The 16567-nt window shown below is 45.7% G+C and overlaps 2 protein-coding genes across 7 annotated transcripts in view; both read left to right on the top strand.

Moving 5' to 3' along the window:
* Window positions 1-16567, top strand: part of MDGA2 (MAM domain containing glycosylphosphatidylinositol anchor 2) — a 375704-nt gene that overhangs the window by 60149 nt on the left and 298988 nt on the right. The window lies entirely within an intron of this gene.
* The window catches only part of M1AP (meiosis 1 associated protein), a 27142-nt gene that overhangs the window by 4701 nt on the left and 5874 nt on the right, over window positions 1-16567 (top strand). For all 6 annotated transcript variants that reach the window (XM_019616010.2, XM_019616008.2, XM_031553750.1 and 3 more), the window contains exons 2-5: window positions 3091-3383; window positions 8049-8231; window positions 9583-9760; window positions 16393-16566. In XM_019616010.2, coding sequence (XP_019471555.1) covers window positions 3135-3383; window positions 8049-8231; window positions 9583-9760; window positions 16393-16566 — 784 coding nt within the window. In that variant the 5' untranslated portion in view covers window positions 3091-3134. The remainder of the gene's footprint in view (window positions 1-3090; window positions 3384-8048; window positions 8232-9582; window positions 9761-16392; window position 16567) is intronic.

The following is a 16567-nucleotide window of genomic DNA, read 5'->3' as shown; positions in this document are numbered from 1 at the left end:
CTCCAGGCCGCAGCGCCGGACGTTGGAATGGCGACAGGACAAGGGGGAATGGTTTTAAACTGAGACACGGGAGTTTAGATTGGATATGAGGAGGAAGTTTTTTCCCCCAGAGGGTGGTGAGGCACTGGAACAGGTTGCCCAAGGAGGCTGTGGATCCCCATCCCTGCAGGCATCCAAGGCCAGGCTGGATGTGGCTCTGGGCAGCCTGGGCTGCTGGTTGGTGACCTGCACACAGCAGGGGGTTGGAGCTGGGTGAGCACTGTGGGCCTTTTAACCCAGGCCGTTCTGTGATTCTGTGGGTCTCTATGGGTCTGTATGGGGATCTCTGGGTCTCTATGAGTCTCTATGGGGATTTGTGGGGATCTATGTGTCCCTGTGGGGGATCTATGGGTCTCTATGGGTCTCTATGGGGATCTATGGGGATCTATGGGTTCCTTTGTATCCCTATGGGGGGATCCATCTATGGGGATCTGTGTATCCCTGTGTGTCTCTTGGTGACCCTGCACATAGCAGGGGATTGGAACCAGATGAGCATTGTGGTCCTCTTCAACAGAGGCCATTCTAGGATGGCGTTCTTTTGATATATAGGATCTTGAATAATTTCAGCAGCTTGACTATTTGCTAACTTTTTCTATATTTTGTTTTTGTTCTTCTGTTCGTGCTGACCTTTTTAAATAGAATCACCGAATCATTATGGTTGGAAAAGACCATTAAGTACAAGTAGAACTGTAATGAATGAATGACTTCCTGTCCAGGCATGGTAGATAAACTGCAGCTGCACTTAGTGTCCTCTGTTGCCACAAATGGCAGAAAGACTAATGAGTCATCAGTACATTTTTCTAAATGCACATCAAAATATTTACTGAACACTTTTCCTGCTTAATTAAATCAAATATTATGCTTATAAATTAATACCAGATGTATACTACTTCCAGTTTGTCTTTTGTTCTGTTACAGCTTAGAGAAGTTTTTATGTTTCTTAGACCTGCTGGCTGTCACTGTTGGTGCCTTCTGTTCTCCACTCTCTATGCTTGTCCTTGCCAACAGTTTGTACTCGTTAGTATCACATTCTGAGGTTTACCTGGTTTCAATGTCTGCTTCTCTGTAAACAGACCACTGTCAGAGCGAGTCCTCTGGGCTTCATTACCCTTTATCCCATTATTCACTTAAACTCATTCACATTTTAGTGGGGTTTTCCTTCCCATGTAGCAAATCCAAGCATTTTACTTGCTTATAGCTTAGAGAGAAGACTGAGATTTATCCTTTTGATGTTCTGTAATCTCAAGTGTTCCCGCTCACACTCTTTTAGACTTGGATATTGTTTGATGGTTTTTGCACGAGTGAAGCAAATGTAGCCCATGGGATGATGTGCAACAACAGAATGTCGTCAGTAACCACAGCTCACCCAAGATGGCACGATTTTCTTTCTGCCCTTGAAAAATGTATGTCTTCCTGCATTGAGCAGAATGTGCATTAACCTTAGCAATTAGCCATGGCAGTTAATGAGCTCTGTTTCATTAAGCAGTGCGTTGATGTCATAGCAGATGCTGGAGGTAGCAGTTGTCACTCACCACACTGAAGTACGGCGCAGTGCCTTCGGCGAGGCTCCCTGTCCATTCATTTGCTGTTTAAATGATGTTGTTCTGCCATTGCAACTACAGGCTGTTGTGCAGAGTCCTTCCATTCCCCAGCCCTCCACAGCCCAGCAGAGCAGCGCGGGCTGTGAGAGATGGGCAGCTCACAAATACTGCGCAGAGAGCTGCACGTACATCTGTGAGCAGCGCTGAGAGAGACTGAGGCGTCGCAGGTATGAAGAAACGAAATTCCTTCAGATGATAAAGACCACAGCTGCCGAGGGATCCACCTAACTAAAGCAGATTAAAAGAAGCACAGTCCTGTGAAGTTGTCAAGAATGAGAGAATTCATTTCAAATCAGGAAAATGGAGTGTTTTTCAGTATCAAGTCTCAGTTCTCCGTCTGAAATGAAGACAAACCGGAGAGCCAACTTTTGTATATTTCTGACTGTGGGATGGGCTTTGTTTCGTTGTTTGAGGAGGCACTGGTTGCTTGCAGAGATACAAATCTTCACGCACAAAAGTACAGGCAGACAAATATTTTTCCAGAATTAGAGAAGTAATTTAGTAAATGCTACAGCATATTGCACAGCTCCAGGAGAGACGGTGATTGAAGTGGTATCTGACAGCTTTTTACTTTCCAATATGTTGTGTCAGGTTACCAGTCACAGCAAGATGTGCACATTTGCACACAATAGAGAAAACATTTCCACCAGCTCTGAATTGTTAGCCTCGGTTTTTAAAAGAAATTGGTGATCTCTCTGTTTTGCCATCACTGACAAGAATCCCAGAGATACAGTTCTTGTTCTGATGATACCTCAGTCAGACAGAAATGCATTTCTTGCTGTTTTCAAGGCCTGCAGAACTTCTTACTGTGAAGTCCTGGGGACAGTCAGAGATACGCAGCTTTTCTCCTTGGCAGAGAAGAGCTGCATGTCGTGGCTGAATACAGCACACCAGTTAAGAGCCATGCACACAGCCCTGGGTTCTGTCCAGAGCCTTGCTACGTACACCGAGGGGCAGTTTCAAGATTTGGAGAACCTTCTGGGGGGTTGCACAGCCATGAGAAAAAGGAATTTATCCTAGTTCATACTGAAAATGTGTGGGCAATTATACAGCCACTGCAGAAACAGGAGCAGTAAGTTCAGAGTTTTACTCAGCAGCTTCTGGAGGTCACTGCAGTGCTGGAGATTTCCTGCCATGAGCCTGACTGTGCAGGGGGAAGGTGTCGCACAGCTCACCCATGGGCCAGGGGTAGCTCTGCTAGCAATATTTTTGACTGCTTCAATTACATCTGCATAGTTTCTGTGCTTTTTTCTTTTTCAGTTGAGCCCTTTTGTTTTCTGACTTTATGCACTTTCCTTTTCCTTTGTGAGGGTTTACCTTACATTATGGACACATGCTGTGACGAAAGATACAGAAAGGTTCGCTGTTGTCTGCTGTGATCTCAGGTCACTTTTTGGTGAATGGGAAGAGTCTCACTCTTCACTATTGTTTGTTGCTTTTTCCTGCTCAGATGCCGATGGGTAAGTGCATATCCACTACCAAAGCACAGAAGCCATGAATTCCAGAAAACTACTCTCAGAAACACGGAGGACATTTCCAGCTACTAAAGCGTGCAGCCAGCAGCCATCACGGATTCTCATTGTGGATGTCACGTCGCCTTCCTGGGCCAACACTTGCTCTGTGCTCTCCGAAGCTCTGGAAAACTCTCTGTGTTTGGCATGCAGCCTGACGGGTCCCTGCCGCATTCCCTTGCTGAGCCTCTACCTGGTGCAGAACCAGCAGGAGTGTTTGCTTCCCTTTGTGGTATGTGTGAAATTATGTCTCTTGGGATCTCACAAACATGAGTGCAATACAGTTCATAAAGAAAGTTCTGATTTACTGCTCATTTATATCTAAATAATTAATCATCCTCAAAGAGCAAAGCTTCATAGACTTAATGGAAGAGGCCGATTTTCTGAAAGAATGATGTTTGTAAGGAGGAGTCTCATGTTTTCGATCTGTGAAGTTGCCCTTGTGCATAAGTGAGTTTTTGTACTGTTCCCTTCTATACTGTACTTCTCCAAGAATCACACGGTCACATAACTGTGGGGGCTGGAAGGGTCCTCTGGAGCTTCCTTAGTCCACCCACCCCAATAAAGCAGTTCCCAGTACTCAGATGTGGTCTCCCCATGGCACAGCAGAGGGGCCGAGCACCTCCCTGCCCTGCTGGCCACACTCTGTGCCTGCACCCCAGCGTTCAATTGGCCTTCTTGTCCACCAGGAGACACTGCTGGCTCGTGGTCAGCCATTGGCCATCAAGACCCTCCGGCTCCTCTCCGCAGAGCTCTTCTCCAGCAGCCCTGTCCCAACCTGCAGTCTCTGTGACTGTTCCTCCACAGGTGCAGGGCCCTGTGCTGCCTACACTGAACCCCAGCAGGTTCCTCTCCACCCAACTCTCAGCCTGCCCAGGTCTCACTGAATGTCAGCATGGTGTGCTGGCCACTTCCCTCAGCTTTGTGCCACCAGCAAACTTGCTGAAGGTGAACTCTATCCCTACATTCAGGTCGTTGATGCAGATTACAAGATAGAGAACGAACTACATTTGTTAATAATTTCTCCCATTAGTTAATCATTGTCACTGTGAAACTTGCACCTGGTGACTAATTTGCATTTATCGGCTTTTGCTTCCAGGGGTTTGTTCATGTATTTCCTCTTTTGGTTAGATTGAAGAACCTGCTTGTACCATATTCTTTCTTCCTCAAATAGCTTTCCTTGTAATCTTCTAACTGGAAAATGAAAGAGAGCAAAATATAAGTGTGACATGTTTTTACAGTCCCTTAACTCCCAAGCCCTTGTCTGTATTCACTCTTCTGGTTTCTTTGAAGTCGTTTCAGAATGCGGTCACTGAGATTTCATGCTACATTTCAGTACCATCCTCAGCAATGCTGTATGGTGAGCTAGAAATGCCTCTTCTTCTTGCTTGGTTGGTTGGTAACGCCATCAACTCTTTTGCCATAATGTTGTGTTCCTCTGAGACTTGTTCAAGCTGACAAAGTTTGCACTCTGGTGCAGGGGCAGTTCTCACCCAAAGACCCGAGCAGTACTGCACACACATTGGTAGGTGTGGAACCCCATGATTCCAGGCATGGACTCTATGACTCCAGGAGGAAATCCTGCACCCTTCTCCCCAGCTTTGCTTAGTTCTGCCTACTGAGCTATCTCTCAGGTCTTGAATATCTCCGGAGAAGGAGAATTCACAGCCTCCCTGGGTAGCCTGTTCCAGTGCTCCATCATCCTCACTGGGAAGAAGTTCCTTCTTATATTGGTGCAGAACTTCCTGTGCTCCAGATAATGGCTGTTTCCTCTTGTCCTATCCCTACAGACTGCTGAAAAGAGGTCGGCCACATCCCTTTGACTCCCACACTTATAATACTTATCAATGTTAATAAGATCATCTCTGAGTTTTCTTTTCTCAAGGCTGAACAGACCCAGCTCGCTCAGCCTTTCCTCGTAGGGGAGATGCTCCAGGCTCTTTATCATCTTTGTGGCCCTCTGCTGGACTCTCTCCAGGAGATCCCTGTCTTTTTTGTATTTAGGACAGTAAAGTACAGCAGGATGGCTATCTTTGATGGATCTGTTTTTGTTAATAATCCGTTCTTCTGCAGCCTCTGGTAACAGGAGCAGATTTACATCTGTCTGTTAAATATCTGCTGCATTTCACCCTCATCTAGAAATACTGAGGCTCCATTGCTTTTTCTGTACTCACAAATTTGCTCCTTTGTGCCAACAACACGCACTGTTTGTCACATAATTTTCTGATCTAGCTAGAGAACAGCTTGTTTGTTCACAATGAGAAACCAAGATAGAGCTATGTTGAAGGTTGCTTATTAGGCAAATCTTATGAGGTCAGAAAACCTCCAGAGCTGAAAATAGAGGCTGGGAGAGTACATAAGGAAGTGTCGTACATGGTTGCCCTTTTCTTGGTCTTACCTGGGTGTGCACTTAAGGTATGTGTTCCTACTGCTCACCTGTAGAAGCCAAACGCTACCAAGACCCTGGAAAGGGAGAGGTAATGCCAAAGGGAGAAAGACCAGCAATAAAGTAAATAACCACAGAGACCAACAGATGTTGACATGTGGGGAAGTGATCATTAAAGGGACAGAAATTTTAAATGTACAAGTGAGTAAGGACTTGGAGCACCTCCATCTGATGGGGGCTGTTCCTACCGTTTTCCCAGAAGGTGGGCAGCAGACCATCCCCACAACTCCCAGAGCATCACTGAGAAAAGTACTGAAAAAGAAACAAAGTAGAAAGACATCCACTACGAGGACAGTCAGATTAAGAAAGTGAAGTGAGCGGGGGTATAACATGTAAGTGCTTCCCCTGGCTTGCAGCCGGGTTTGTTCTCTGGTTTTGGTACTTTTTCTCTGGAAGCAGCATAGTGTTGCAGATGAAAATGTTTTGCTGCACATTGTGAAATTGTGAGTCTTTGGAGTTGTTAAACTTTGTTAAAAGGGGCAATGTCATATGGCAAGACACATCTCAGAGCCCTTGGCACTGAGCTGAGTGTCATTTGACTGGAAGAGGGGTGTAGTTAGAATGGAGTTAGCCATCCCAGATGGTGTTTGCAAGCTTAACTTATGTCCCAGGCATGTTGCAGAGTTGGAACTGCAGTTTGCTTACACCTGCCCAAGTTCACATTTGAAGTACTGCGCAGATGCAGAAAAAATGCAGCTCTGCTGGTGTCAGGGACAGGCAGTTACCTGGACATCGGCTGCCCAGCAGCTGAGCCCTGCTCTTACAGTCAGGAGCAATACTTGAGCTGAGACAGCTTCTTTACATCTTTGTGAGCTGCAGCTGCCTCCTAGGGTCGCAGGGCAGGCATCTGAACTGCAGGGAATTTTGTTACAGCATTGTGAAGAGCGTTGTGGCTCTCTGTTCTGTGCGTGTACCCATCATTACCAGCCCCACAGAAGAGCTGAGATAATGGTTCAGGCATTTACTGCATTTAGAGTACAGCCAGTACAAAGCGTGGTGACTTTCTTTAAACCTGCTCATCACCTTTCCAAAGAGAGGTTTGGGTCGCCCCACCTTTCTGCTCCACCCTGTTTGCAGAGCCTTCTGAGCTGCCTATGATTACACACCTTTGCCTGCGTGGTGCATAACACATCCTGAGAGGCCATGCTGTAAGCCATAATGCTCAGGAGCTGCTGAATGAAAGTGACTTCTAGCAGCAGTGCTTCGTATGGCTACAAATAGTTTTGCTATCATTCACTATCATTCTTCACCACGATATGTGATATAAGGGTTTGGCAGCCATGGTCTATAGGTAGTTTAAGTCAGACAGAGAGAATATGGCCCAGTATTCTCCAGTACACAAAAATGACACGAAGCATAGTGGAGCACATGAGGTTAATAATCTGTGCATTTACAATATTCATCTTCCCGTTATGAGTCTAACCAGCTGACCCTGGTACAGCAGCTTGAAGGAATCAAACATTTACAGATGACAACGCTGGGATACATTTGGTTTTCTAACACTTGCTCTGGTAGCTCATTTTTAAAGCAGGACCTTCCATCAACATTTGATGGAAGGCTGTGGCTGCCCCTTTCTGTAGGCATTCAAGGCCAGGCTGGATGGGGCTGAGGGCAGCCTGGTCACCTGGAGATATCCCTGCCAATTGCAATGGGGTTGGAATTAGATGATCTTAAAGGTCCCTTCCAACCCAAATTGTTCTATGATTCTATGATTTGCTCTTTGGGGAATCACTGTTGTGGTGCATGTGCAAATACAGAATTAGGAAAGCTTAAAACATGTCTTACTGGGTCATACCAGCAGCCCAGCCATGCATTCCCAAGAGAAGATGTCCTGCGGAAAACCCCACCACTTTCTGCAGTTCTTTCCCCTCACACAGCTGCTGTATAGAATGATACAATAAGAATGATAAAGGACACATTTGAGGCTGTTCCCGTTGGTGTCAGCTCTGGACTTGTTACCCAAGGGTGTGTGGAACCACTTCCTGTTGGTGCAGTCTGACCCCAAGCATCCTGCGTGCAGGTCCCAGAGGGCCCAAGTCTGATAAGTGAAGGACTATGGATATGGCAGTGGTGACCTGTTGTAATTGTCAGAGGTTACCAGACTTCCCAGGTGTTTCTGTGCTCACATTCATCATGCTTATGTTGCAAGTTCTGCCTTTGTATTATCCAGTCAGAGAAGAGGGACAGAATTCCAGCATTTTGGCTAGCAGTGGGCAACATGTAGACAGCTGATAACTTGGGGAATATTCATGCGTGCTGTTGCAGTCAGCTGGTTTAGATTCACGTCAGTGTTCATGGCTTTACAAAGCCATGTTGAAGTACAAAACTCCTGACCCCAGTCCTATCTCACTGCTGGTAATGCAGAAGCTTCTTTGCACATCATGGAAAAATGGTTCATATGACAACTTTGACATTTCCAGTCTTCCGTTTTCATTGAGTTTTGTTTTGCAGCACTTGAAGGAGAACTTTGCACGAGTTCAAGCCTGTATTTCAGAGCTCCGCTCACTGCCAAGAGAAGGCTGCTTCCCACAGGGGGGAAATGGAGTGGTACAGGCTGTGCAGGATGGATTGCAGCAGTTCAAACAATACAGCAGACACACAGCAGCAGGAGGCTCAGCAAATAGCTCTGTTGAGGTAAGACAACATTGGGAAGATGGTGGTGATTTTCCTTTCAGCCTATCATGGGATGGTTGAGGTTGAAGGCACCTCTGGAGGTTGTCTAGTCCATCTCCTGTGCTGGAGCAGGGATACCCAGGACCCACATCCAGAGGGAGGCTTTAAAGCCCCACTGGGGCCAGTGCTCCATCACGTGCACAGTAAAGAAGTGCTTTCTGATGCTTAGATGAAACATCTTGTATTCCAGTTTCTGTCCGTTTCCTCTTGTCCTGGCACTGGGCACCACTGACAAGTGCCTGGCTCCATCCTCTTTGCACCCTCCTTTTGGGTGTTTATGCGCACTGATACATTGATAATAAGTTGTTTTTGGTACAGCTGCCAGGAGAGCCGAGTAGGAAAGATGCCCTCCTAGATTTGTTGCTTGTGAACAGAGGGGGTCTCATGGAAGATGGGACGGAAGTCTCATGACTTCAGAAGGACAAAACCAGGAGCATCAGTGAAGCCGCAGCAATGGGGACAGGAAATGTGGGCAGTCTGTATTAGGATTAAAAGCATTTTTCAAGTCCCCAGCAGTACTTTTTTTTTTTGGTATGGTTGAGAAATATAATAGTATTAAGAGATTATTTTGAGGAAGTGTAGTAATGTGAAGAGAAGTCACAGTAGCTTTTTTTGTGGGACGTATTTCTCCTGGTCTCTGACTGGCCTTTGCTTATGTTTTCAGGTTCTGAAAAGGGTAAAGGGGATGTGATAGTCTATAGATGAAATGCATCCATGGTTTTAATTAAATAAAGGTGTATTAGTGTAACAAATGGTTTGTCTATAGCTCAGCAGAAGACAGTAGTCTCTTGTAGACAGTTCAGCTTCCCCCCACTTCAAGAACTGTCCCTGTTAACCATTTTCAGTATATTCTAAAAGGAGACCATAATCTTTCTTCTCTTTCAGTACTTCAGAGCCAAACACCAGAGATGCATTTGGAAAGAGAAGATGTTCTTTGCTATGGAAACACGTTTTAGTATTGATATACACATGTATATATATTTTACTAATTCCTATTCAATCTTTAAGTTAGACAACCAGATTTAATCTACTTGACATATGAACTGGTGCTGTAATGGGAAGTGGTGCTTTCCCTCAGAATAGATTAGAGAGAAGCCCTCCTATGCATGCATTGTCTCTCATTGCCCTTTACATGCAGCTTACAAAAGAGCTAAGGCTAAAAAAGCTATGTGTTTAGGTCTTCTTTACAAATAGATTACATACTTCTTCCATCGTATTGGCACCTTATTCAAACAGGAGGCAGCCCAACATCACTGCTTATCAACAAGGATTAGAGTCAGAGGCAGCTGTTGCACTGTGATTTGTGTTTCAGATCACAATTTTGACAAGCCAGTCAGGTAAAGAAATTGTTAAGCAGCTGGAAAGGAAGTTAAAAGATGTAGACCTTGTGAGTCTCAGAAGAATACAAGTCATTGAGGTTTTGAAGAGAGACTTTTTGGAGCCTGAGGATGTGGAACAGTGCACACCAGCGGAAGAGCCCAGCAACAGTGGTGAGTACTTGCAAAACTCATGGCTTTGGACAGCACTGCTTCTTGCCTTTGTCCAATACCTACCATTTTCCTTTGTGCCATTTAGTGTCACTCACTTAAGTGGGAACTGCTGAGACTGGAGAACAACAATAAACTTGTACCATAGCATTTCTCTGGGTGCCTTATTGCATTTGGGCAGACTTAGCACATAGATTTCATGCACCTCTTCTCTTGGTTTTACTGAAAATTGACTTCCTGTGCAATAGAGCTTTATTGAGAAATTAAAGAGAGTAAGTGCAGAATTTGTGAGAGCAGCACACACTGAGACACTCCTACTGCTGAGCATTAGCCTTTAGGTTTTGCCCCCAGACTACATACTCCAGTATGCCTGGAGGAGTTACATTTCCAAACCACATCAAGTAATGCAAGTAATGTACTCTCGAGTAGCTTTTTTTGTTGCTGTTGTTTTTGCTTAGCTGCTGCTTTTTTTTTTTTTTAGGGTTCAGCTTTTCTCAGGCTCTTAAGGTTATACTTCTTGAGTAAACGGTAAAAGCACTCATCGATGAGTTCCTTGTAGTCAGGCAGCTTCTGTTTCTCAGTCCAGGTCTCCATTTTAAGGCCAGTGCTGCTAATTCACACTTAAAGTCCAGACCAACGAGCCTTGATTCACACAGCAGGTTCTCACAGCAGGTTGATAACAAGCTCAATCAACCTAGGGCCTGATGCCTTGCAGAGTTAGAGTATAGCTAGTTACCAGGGCAGTACTTTTTTATGCAGTGATAAGCAGCGTTGGATGTTGTTGCCTTAACTGCCTCTAGCTGTTCCTTTCCAGGTTGCAGTGGTAAATTTCTGGTCCCTTGGCAGAGTAGGGATTGGGACTGTTTTAGGTAGATCACAGATTCCTTTTGGCCCTGCCCACTGCATGCATGACCCCATGTTCCATTAGTGAAAGAGGCGGTTCACCTCAGGCTCTAGATGCTGTTTTTCCTGCCTGTATCTCTATAGAATGCTTCCACTAATCTGAGAGCTTTCAGCAGAAAGAATTTAAGCTATAGTAATGAGAAATTCAAAACAAGAAACTACTATTAGCTGCTGTTACGAGCCTTTTGTTACATAGCAAATGATGCTGAGCTCCATAAATCTGTGAGGTGGTACCCAGAAGTCCTGTACTGCCGCAGTTAACTGGCAGAAGCCTGTACAGTGCATACAGTGCCACAGTTTTATTTCCTATATTGCTTTTTATCTAACTTTCAAATCTCTTCAGTTAGTTCAGCTCTTTCTCGAGGCTGATAAAGTAACTCCTGAATAGCAGGAGCTTGTGCTGCTTTTCCCTCCTTATAGCACATAGCAGATGCATTTTGCCACAGGCAATGATTGCTCTGTGCCACCTCTGCTTCCCACTAGCCTGCTGGCTAAACCTCATCCAGTACTGAGCTTTATAACCAAGTTCTGAGCCATACAGCAGGCTTCTTCCTACCTGCTGAAATCTTTCTTCCTGGAAAGGAGTGACTTCATCAGAGAGACTGAGCTGCTTATTCTAGGCTGCCTGCTTGGACCAGAGGCTTTGGAGAGAGCTCTCCTCTCTGCTGCCAGCAGGGCAGGTCTGTTTTACCTGATCAGCACCACCACCTCTGGGTCACAAGGAAGAGGATCAAGGTTCTGTCACTCTGACGTGGCTTTAGAATTACTTCAGAACGTCTGAGCCCCAGGGGCACCAGAACTGTGAGTTACAAAATGGTTCTGAAGAAACTGTTGCCCACAGCTCTGAGGCTGAGGTGATCTTAGGAAACACTGCTCTAGTCCATATGGACAGAAGGGATCATTTCAGGTGGCTGCAGATGCTGACTTCTTAGGTAGGTGCATTATTGTCAGGGCTTTGCAACGTGCTGATGCTGCACAGAACTGTGCAGGGAGACCTTGAAAAAGGAGTCACCACAAAATGAGATGTTCTTTGCCTCTTGACCACAGGATTGCTCTAGCATGCAAACTCCCACTGTTGTTTCTGAAAGTGAAGTTGTGTAGCCCTTTTGTTCAATATCTGGAGTGAAAAAATAAACAGAGATACAGAACATAGAAATTCTACATGAAGAATATCTGACAAGAAGTAAGGATTGGGTTTTCAGAACAGCAAAGCAAATCTTCTGTGGGACAGTGACTAAACCTATGTTGTTTCTTCAGTGACAGAATATTAGGGATTAGCAGATTGCAGACTGGAACGAAGATAAGAAATCCCACAAAGAGACCAATACATAAGGCTTTTGCAATGGGAGTAGCATGTGGCTGTAATCAGTGGGATGCAGTGAACTGACCTCTAATGGATAAGATGGGAATTATTGCTGTGTGTTTCTTTCCTCTACCCCATTATGAACACTTAAAGCCAAACCATTTGCAAATGGCAGTTAATATTTATGTCAGATAGATGCTGGCTCTGTCTGTCTTTTGAGAAAGCAAAAAACAAGCACTGAAGCTAAAGCACCGCTTTTTTATGAGCGCAGTCCATCCTCTGCAAGCCCCAGGGAAGCTTTTTTTATATGCTCTCTGCAGACAGCTGACCAATAAATGGCACTGCATACCTAGTGTTCAAGGACTTCTGCAGCCATCACACACAGAAGTCAGCATCCCAACCCAATCTGCCTGCAGACACCAGTGAATCCAATGAATTTATTTTTACAGTTGCCATCTATTGTGCTAACTTTAGATGTGTAAGTGACTACATATCTATTAGAGAAATGTAATATATATATATATATATATATATTTATATTTACTGAGTAAAGAAGACTGGCGTGGATGAATAGGGAGCTATTCTTGAGGCTCCGGGAGAAAAAGAGAATCTACCGCCTGTGGAAAGAGGGACAGGCAACTCAGAATGAATACAAGGAAGTCGTTAGGATGTGTAGAGGTGAAATCAGAAAGGCAAAAGCCCAGCTTGAATTTAACCTGGCCGCTGGAGTGGAATAAGAAACTCTTTTATAAATACATTAACAGTAAGAGGAGGACAAAGGAGAATATCCACTCTTTGCTGGATGAGGCTGGGAATGTGACCACTGAGGATAAGGAAAAGGCGGAGGTTCTGAATGCCTTCTTTACGGCTGTCTTTAAAAGTCAGACCAGTTATCCTCAGGATACTCCTCTCTCTGACCTGGTCATCTCAGCTGGGGAGCACACTAACCCCCTGTGATTCTGGAAGAAACAGTCAGAGACCTACTACTCCAACTGGACTGCCACAAATCTATGGGGCCAGATGAGATCCACCCGAGAGTGCTGAGGGAGCTGGCGGAGGTGACAGCCGAGCCGCTTTCTTTCATCTATCAGAGCTCCTTGTTGACTGGTGAGGTCCCAGAAGACTGGAGGCTTGCCAACGTGACTCCCATTTACAAGAAAGGTCGTAAGGAGGATTCGGGGAACTACAGGCCTGTTAGCCTGACCTCGGTGCCAGGGAAGGTTATGGAGCAGATTGTCTTGAGGGAGATCACGCGGCATGTGCGGGATGACCGGGGGATCAGGCCTAGCCAGCATGGGTTCATGAAGGGCAGGTCCTGCTTGACCAACCTGATCTCCTTCTATGATCTTGTGACCCCTTGGTGCATGAGGGAAAGGCTGTTGATGTGGTCTACCTAGACTTCAGCAAAGCCTTTGACACTGTCTCCCACAGCATTCTCCTGCAGAAGCTGGCAGCCCGAGGTTTGGATGGGTGCACTCTTGGCTGGGTAAGGAGCTGGCTGGAGGGCTGGGCTCAGAGAGTGGTGGTGAATGGAGCTAAATCCAGCTGGTGACCGGTCATGAGTGGTGTTCCCCAGGGTCGGGGTGGCTGGGGCGGTGTCCTCCTTCTAGTATCTTTATTTGATGACCTCGGAGTGAGGGCGATCGAGTGCACCCTCCAGTAAATTACGCAGATGACACCAACCTTGGTCGTGGAAGGACGTGGAGTCTGCCTCGGGGGTAGGGCGAGGCCGACTACAGAGGGAGTCTGGACGAGGCGTGGAGGAACTGGGCGTGAAGCCAACAGGATGAGGTTTAACAAGACCAAATGCCGGGTCCTGCACTTCGGCCACAACAACCCCAGGCGACGCTACAGGCTTGGGGCGGTGTGGCTGGAGGACTGCGTAGAGGAAATGGACCCGGGGGTATTGATTGATGCTTGGCTGAACGTGAGCCGACAGTGTGCCCCGGTGGTCAAGAAGGCCAATGGCATCCTGGCTTGCATCAGAAACGGTGTTGCCAGCAGGAGCAGAGAGGTGATTGTTCCCCTGTACTCAGCACTGGTGAGGCCGCACTCGAGTACTGCGTCCAGTTTTGGGCCCCTCAATGCAAGAAAGACATTGAGGCCCTGGAACGTGTTCAAAGGAGGGCAACACAGCTGGTGAGGGGTCTGGAACACAGGCCATATGAGGAGAGGCTGAAGGAGCTGGGATTGTTCAGCCTGGAGAAGAGGAGGCTCAGGAAGACCTCATTGCTCTCTATAACTTCCTGAAGGGAGGTTGTAGTGAGCTGGGGGTCGGCCTCTTCTCTCGTGTCATCAGTGATAGGACCAGAGGGAATGGTTTCAAGCTACGGCAGGGGAGATTCAAGCTGGACATTAGGAAGTACTATTTTTCAGAAAGGGTGTTCAGGCACTGAAATGGGCTGCCCAGGGAGGTGGTGGAGTCGCCGACCCTGGGGATGTTCAAGGAAAGACTGGATGTTGTGTTGAGGGACGTGGTTTAGTGGGAGCTATCGGTAATAGGTGGACGATTGGACTGGATGATCTTTTAGGTCTTTTCCAACCGTGGTGATTCTATGATTCTAAAGAACTAGAATATTTACCAGCCCCAAAATGCTGTCATTCAAAACACAGGTAATTCCCCTTGTCATCTGTGTGCACATTGTTTGTCAAATTGAATGACATAATTTCCGGGTGCTTTGTCTTCTGTACTGCTGATGCTATCTGCAGACAGCTGAGCCTAAGAAAACTATGGAGTTTTTCACAGCTGAAGCACAACCAGCAAGCTCTCCAAGTGCATGTTACATACCAGTGCACTCTGCAGGGAAACCAGAACTCAAATCCTACCATCAGGGCCAGAGACTGACAGAGGTAATCCCTGCTCACGTGGAGCTCCAGAGAAAAATGAGGAATTTCCTCCACCTGGGGTGTCCTCCAGCACTGCTCCAGGGAGGAACTCAAATTTCCACGAGCATTGAGAAGACTGGGACAAGGCACGGTAACATTCTTAAGCTACGTATGTGTACAAGAGCTGTTACAGAAAAAAAAAAAAAAGACCTTGCAGCCCAGGGCAGTCAGACTGTGACGTGAAAAGGAGAAGCTCTCAGCGCCAGAGACAGTGTGAGGCACCTCCCCTGGTCGGTGGGCTGCAGAAGTACAGCCTGCGTCACCCCAGTGCCTTCCTCAGGGCTGCAAGGGGAAGCAGGGAGTTGGCCGTCATGACCTGATGGCCACACTGCAAGCTGCAGTTTGCAGACAGTTACAGTCATTATTTTAGCCCTTGAATCGATTTTATATTATTCATTATGTAGGGGAGATTAATAAATTTCCATCTCATTTTTTTTAATGCAGGAGAGGATGCACAGTGTTATGTTTGCAAGCCGTAGATACGAATGCATAAGGAAAAGATTTCTCATTGCACATGAATGTAGAGCTGTATTTTAATCGTCAGCTGAACTAACAAACATTTGCAGAAAAGGGCTTTTCCTGCTACTCACTCCTCATCTTGGAATACTCATTTCACACCTTAGTTCTGTGCACCATTAATGCTACCAGGCTCTGTTTCTCCTTCTCTGTTTATGAAGGCTGAATTGCAGACACATCATCCACATTTTGCAAGTTGGTTATCACACTCTATTTTTTCCCACTTTTTCCAACTTTATCTTTGATCTTTTTAAAATTAATTGAATATGCCAGACTTTATGACAGCTTCTTTGACACTACTTTGGGTTATTATTTGGGAGTGTTATGGGTGTTTTTTTTGTTGTTGTTTGTTTCTTTATTTCTTGAGAGGGATTGATCTTGTTGATAGCCTTCTTGACGCTGCCCTCCAATCTGCATTTGCCCATTTCTAAATGTAGTTGATAGATCGTATGCATTCTGCATCTTAAAATGGTGGCTGAAATATTTGCTATGTCCTTATAAGTGTTTTTAACTCCTCCTTTTAATTTATTTTGAAGAATTGTGTATTTTTATCTGCAAGGACCTTCTACTTTGTGATTGCTGTTACCAAGCAGCACTCCAGCAGTAACTGAACCACGTCCTCTCTGTCTTGTCAGTTCCAGGTCAAGTTTTGCTTCTGTTCTGTGACTAGCTGCTCCTAGTATTGATGGTGTTTAGCAATTTAGTTGTGTCTGCATTGCAAAGTAACATTCATCTTCTTTACGAGGAGTGGTATATCGCTCTACAAAATTCCCAATTACAGTAGCATTTCTGTTTTGCAGTTTCTCTGATTTCTTATACAAACCTTCAGCTTCTAGCAAAGCTCTTCTAAGAGGGCAGGTGGTCACAGTGCAGTGCTGTGATTTGTGTGATAATGGCTTCTGAAACATCTCCTGTTTGAAGGCATTTGAAGAGCTAGTGGGGTAAAGTGCAGTGCAAAATGCAGAAGAATGTTCATTTTTATGACTGAAAATATGTCTGCATGCATTTTCACCACTTTTCCCTGCAGGTATTGCAATCCTTGGAATGGACATTGATCTGCAAACCATAGAGGATAATGTCATCAGCTTGGAGATGCTGTTTAAAACGTGGCTCCATGATTGTGGCTCAGAGAGGGAACATCTGCATCTCCTTCTTCCATCTGGAGGCCTCAGCTGTGGCACTGCACTCAAGCCAACCCTAAG

Source organism: Meleagris gallopavo, chromosome 5, assembly GCF_000146605.3.
Source record: "Meleagris gallopavo isolate NT-WF06-2002-E0010 breed Aviagen turkey brand Nicholas breeding stock chromosome 5, Turkey_5.1, whole genome shotgun sequence".
Taxonomy (NCBI): domain Eukaryota; kingdom Metazoa; phylum Chordata; class Aves; order Galliformes; family Phasianidae; genus Meleagris; species Meleagris gallopavo.
The sequence above is the reverse complement of the archived record's forward strand: the minus strand, read 5'-3'. Positions and strand labels throughout refer to the sequence as shown.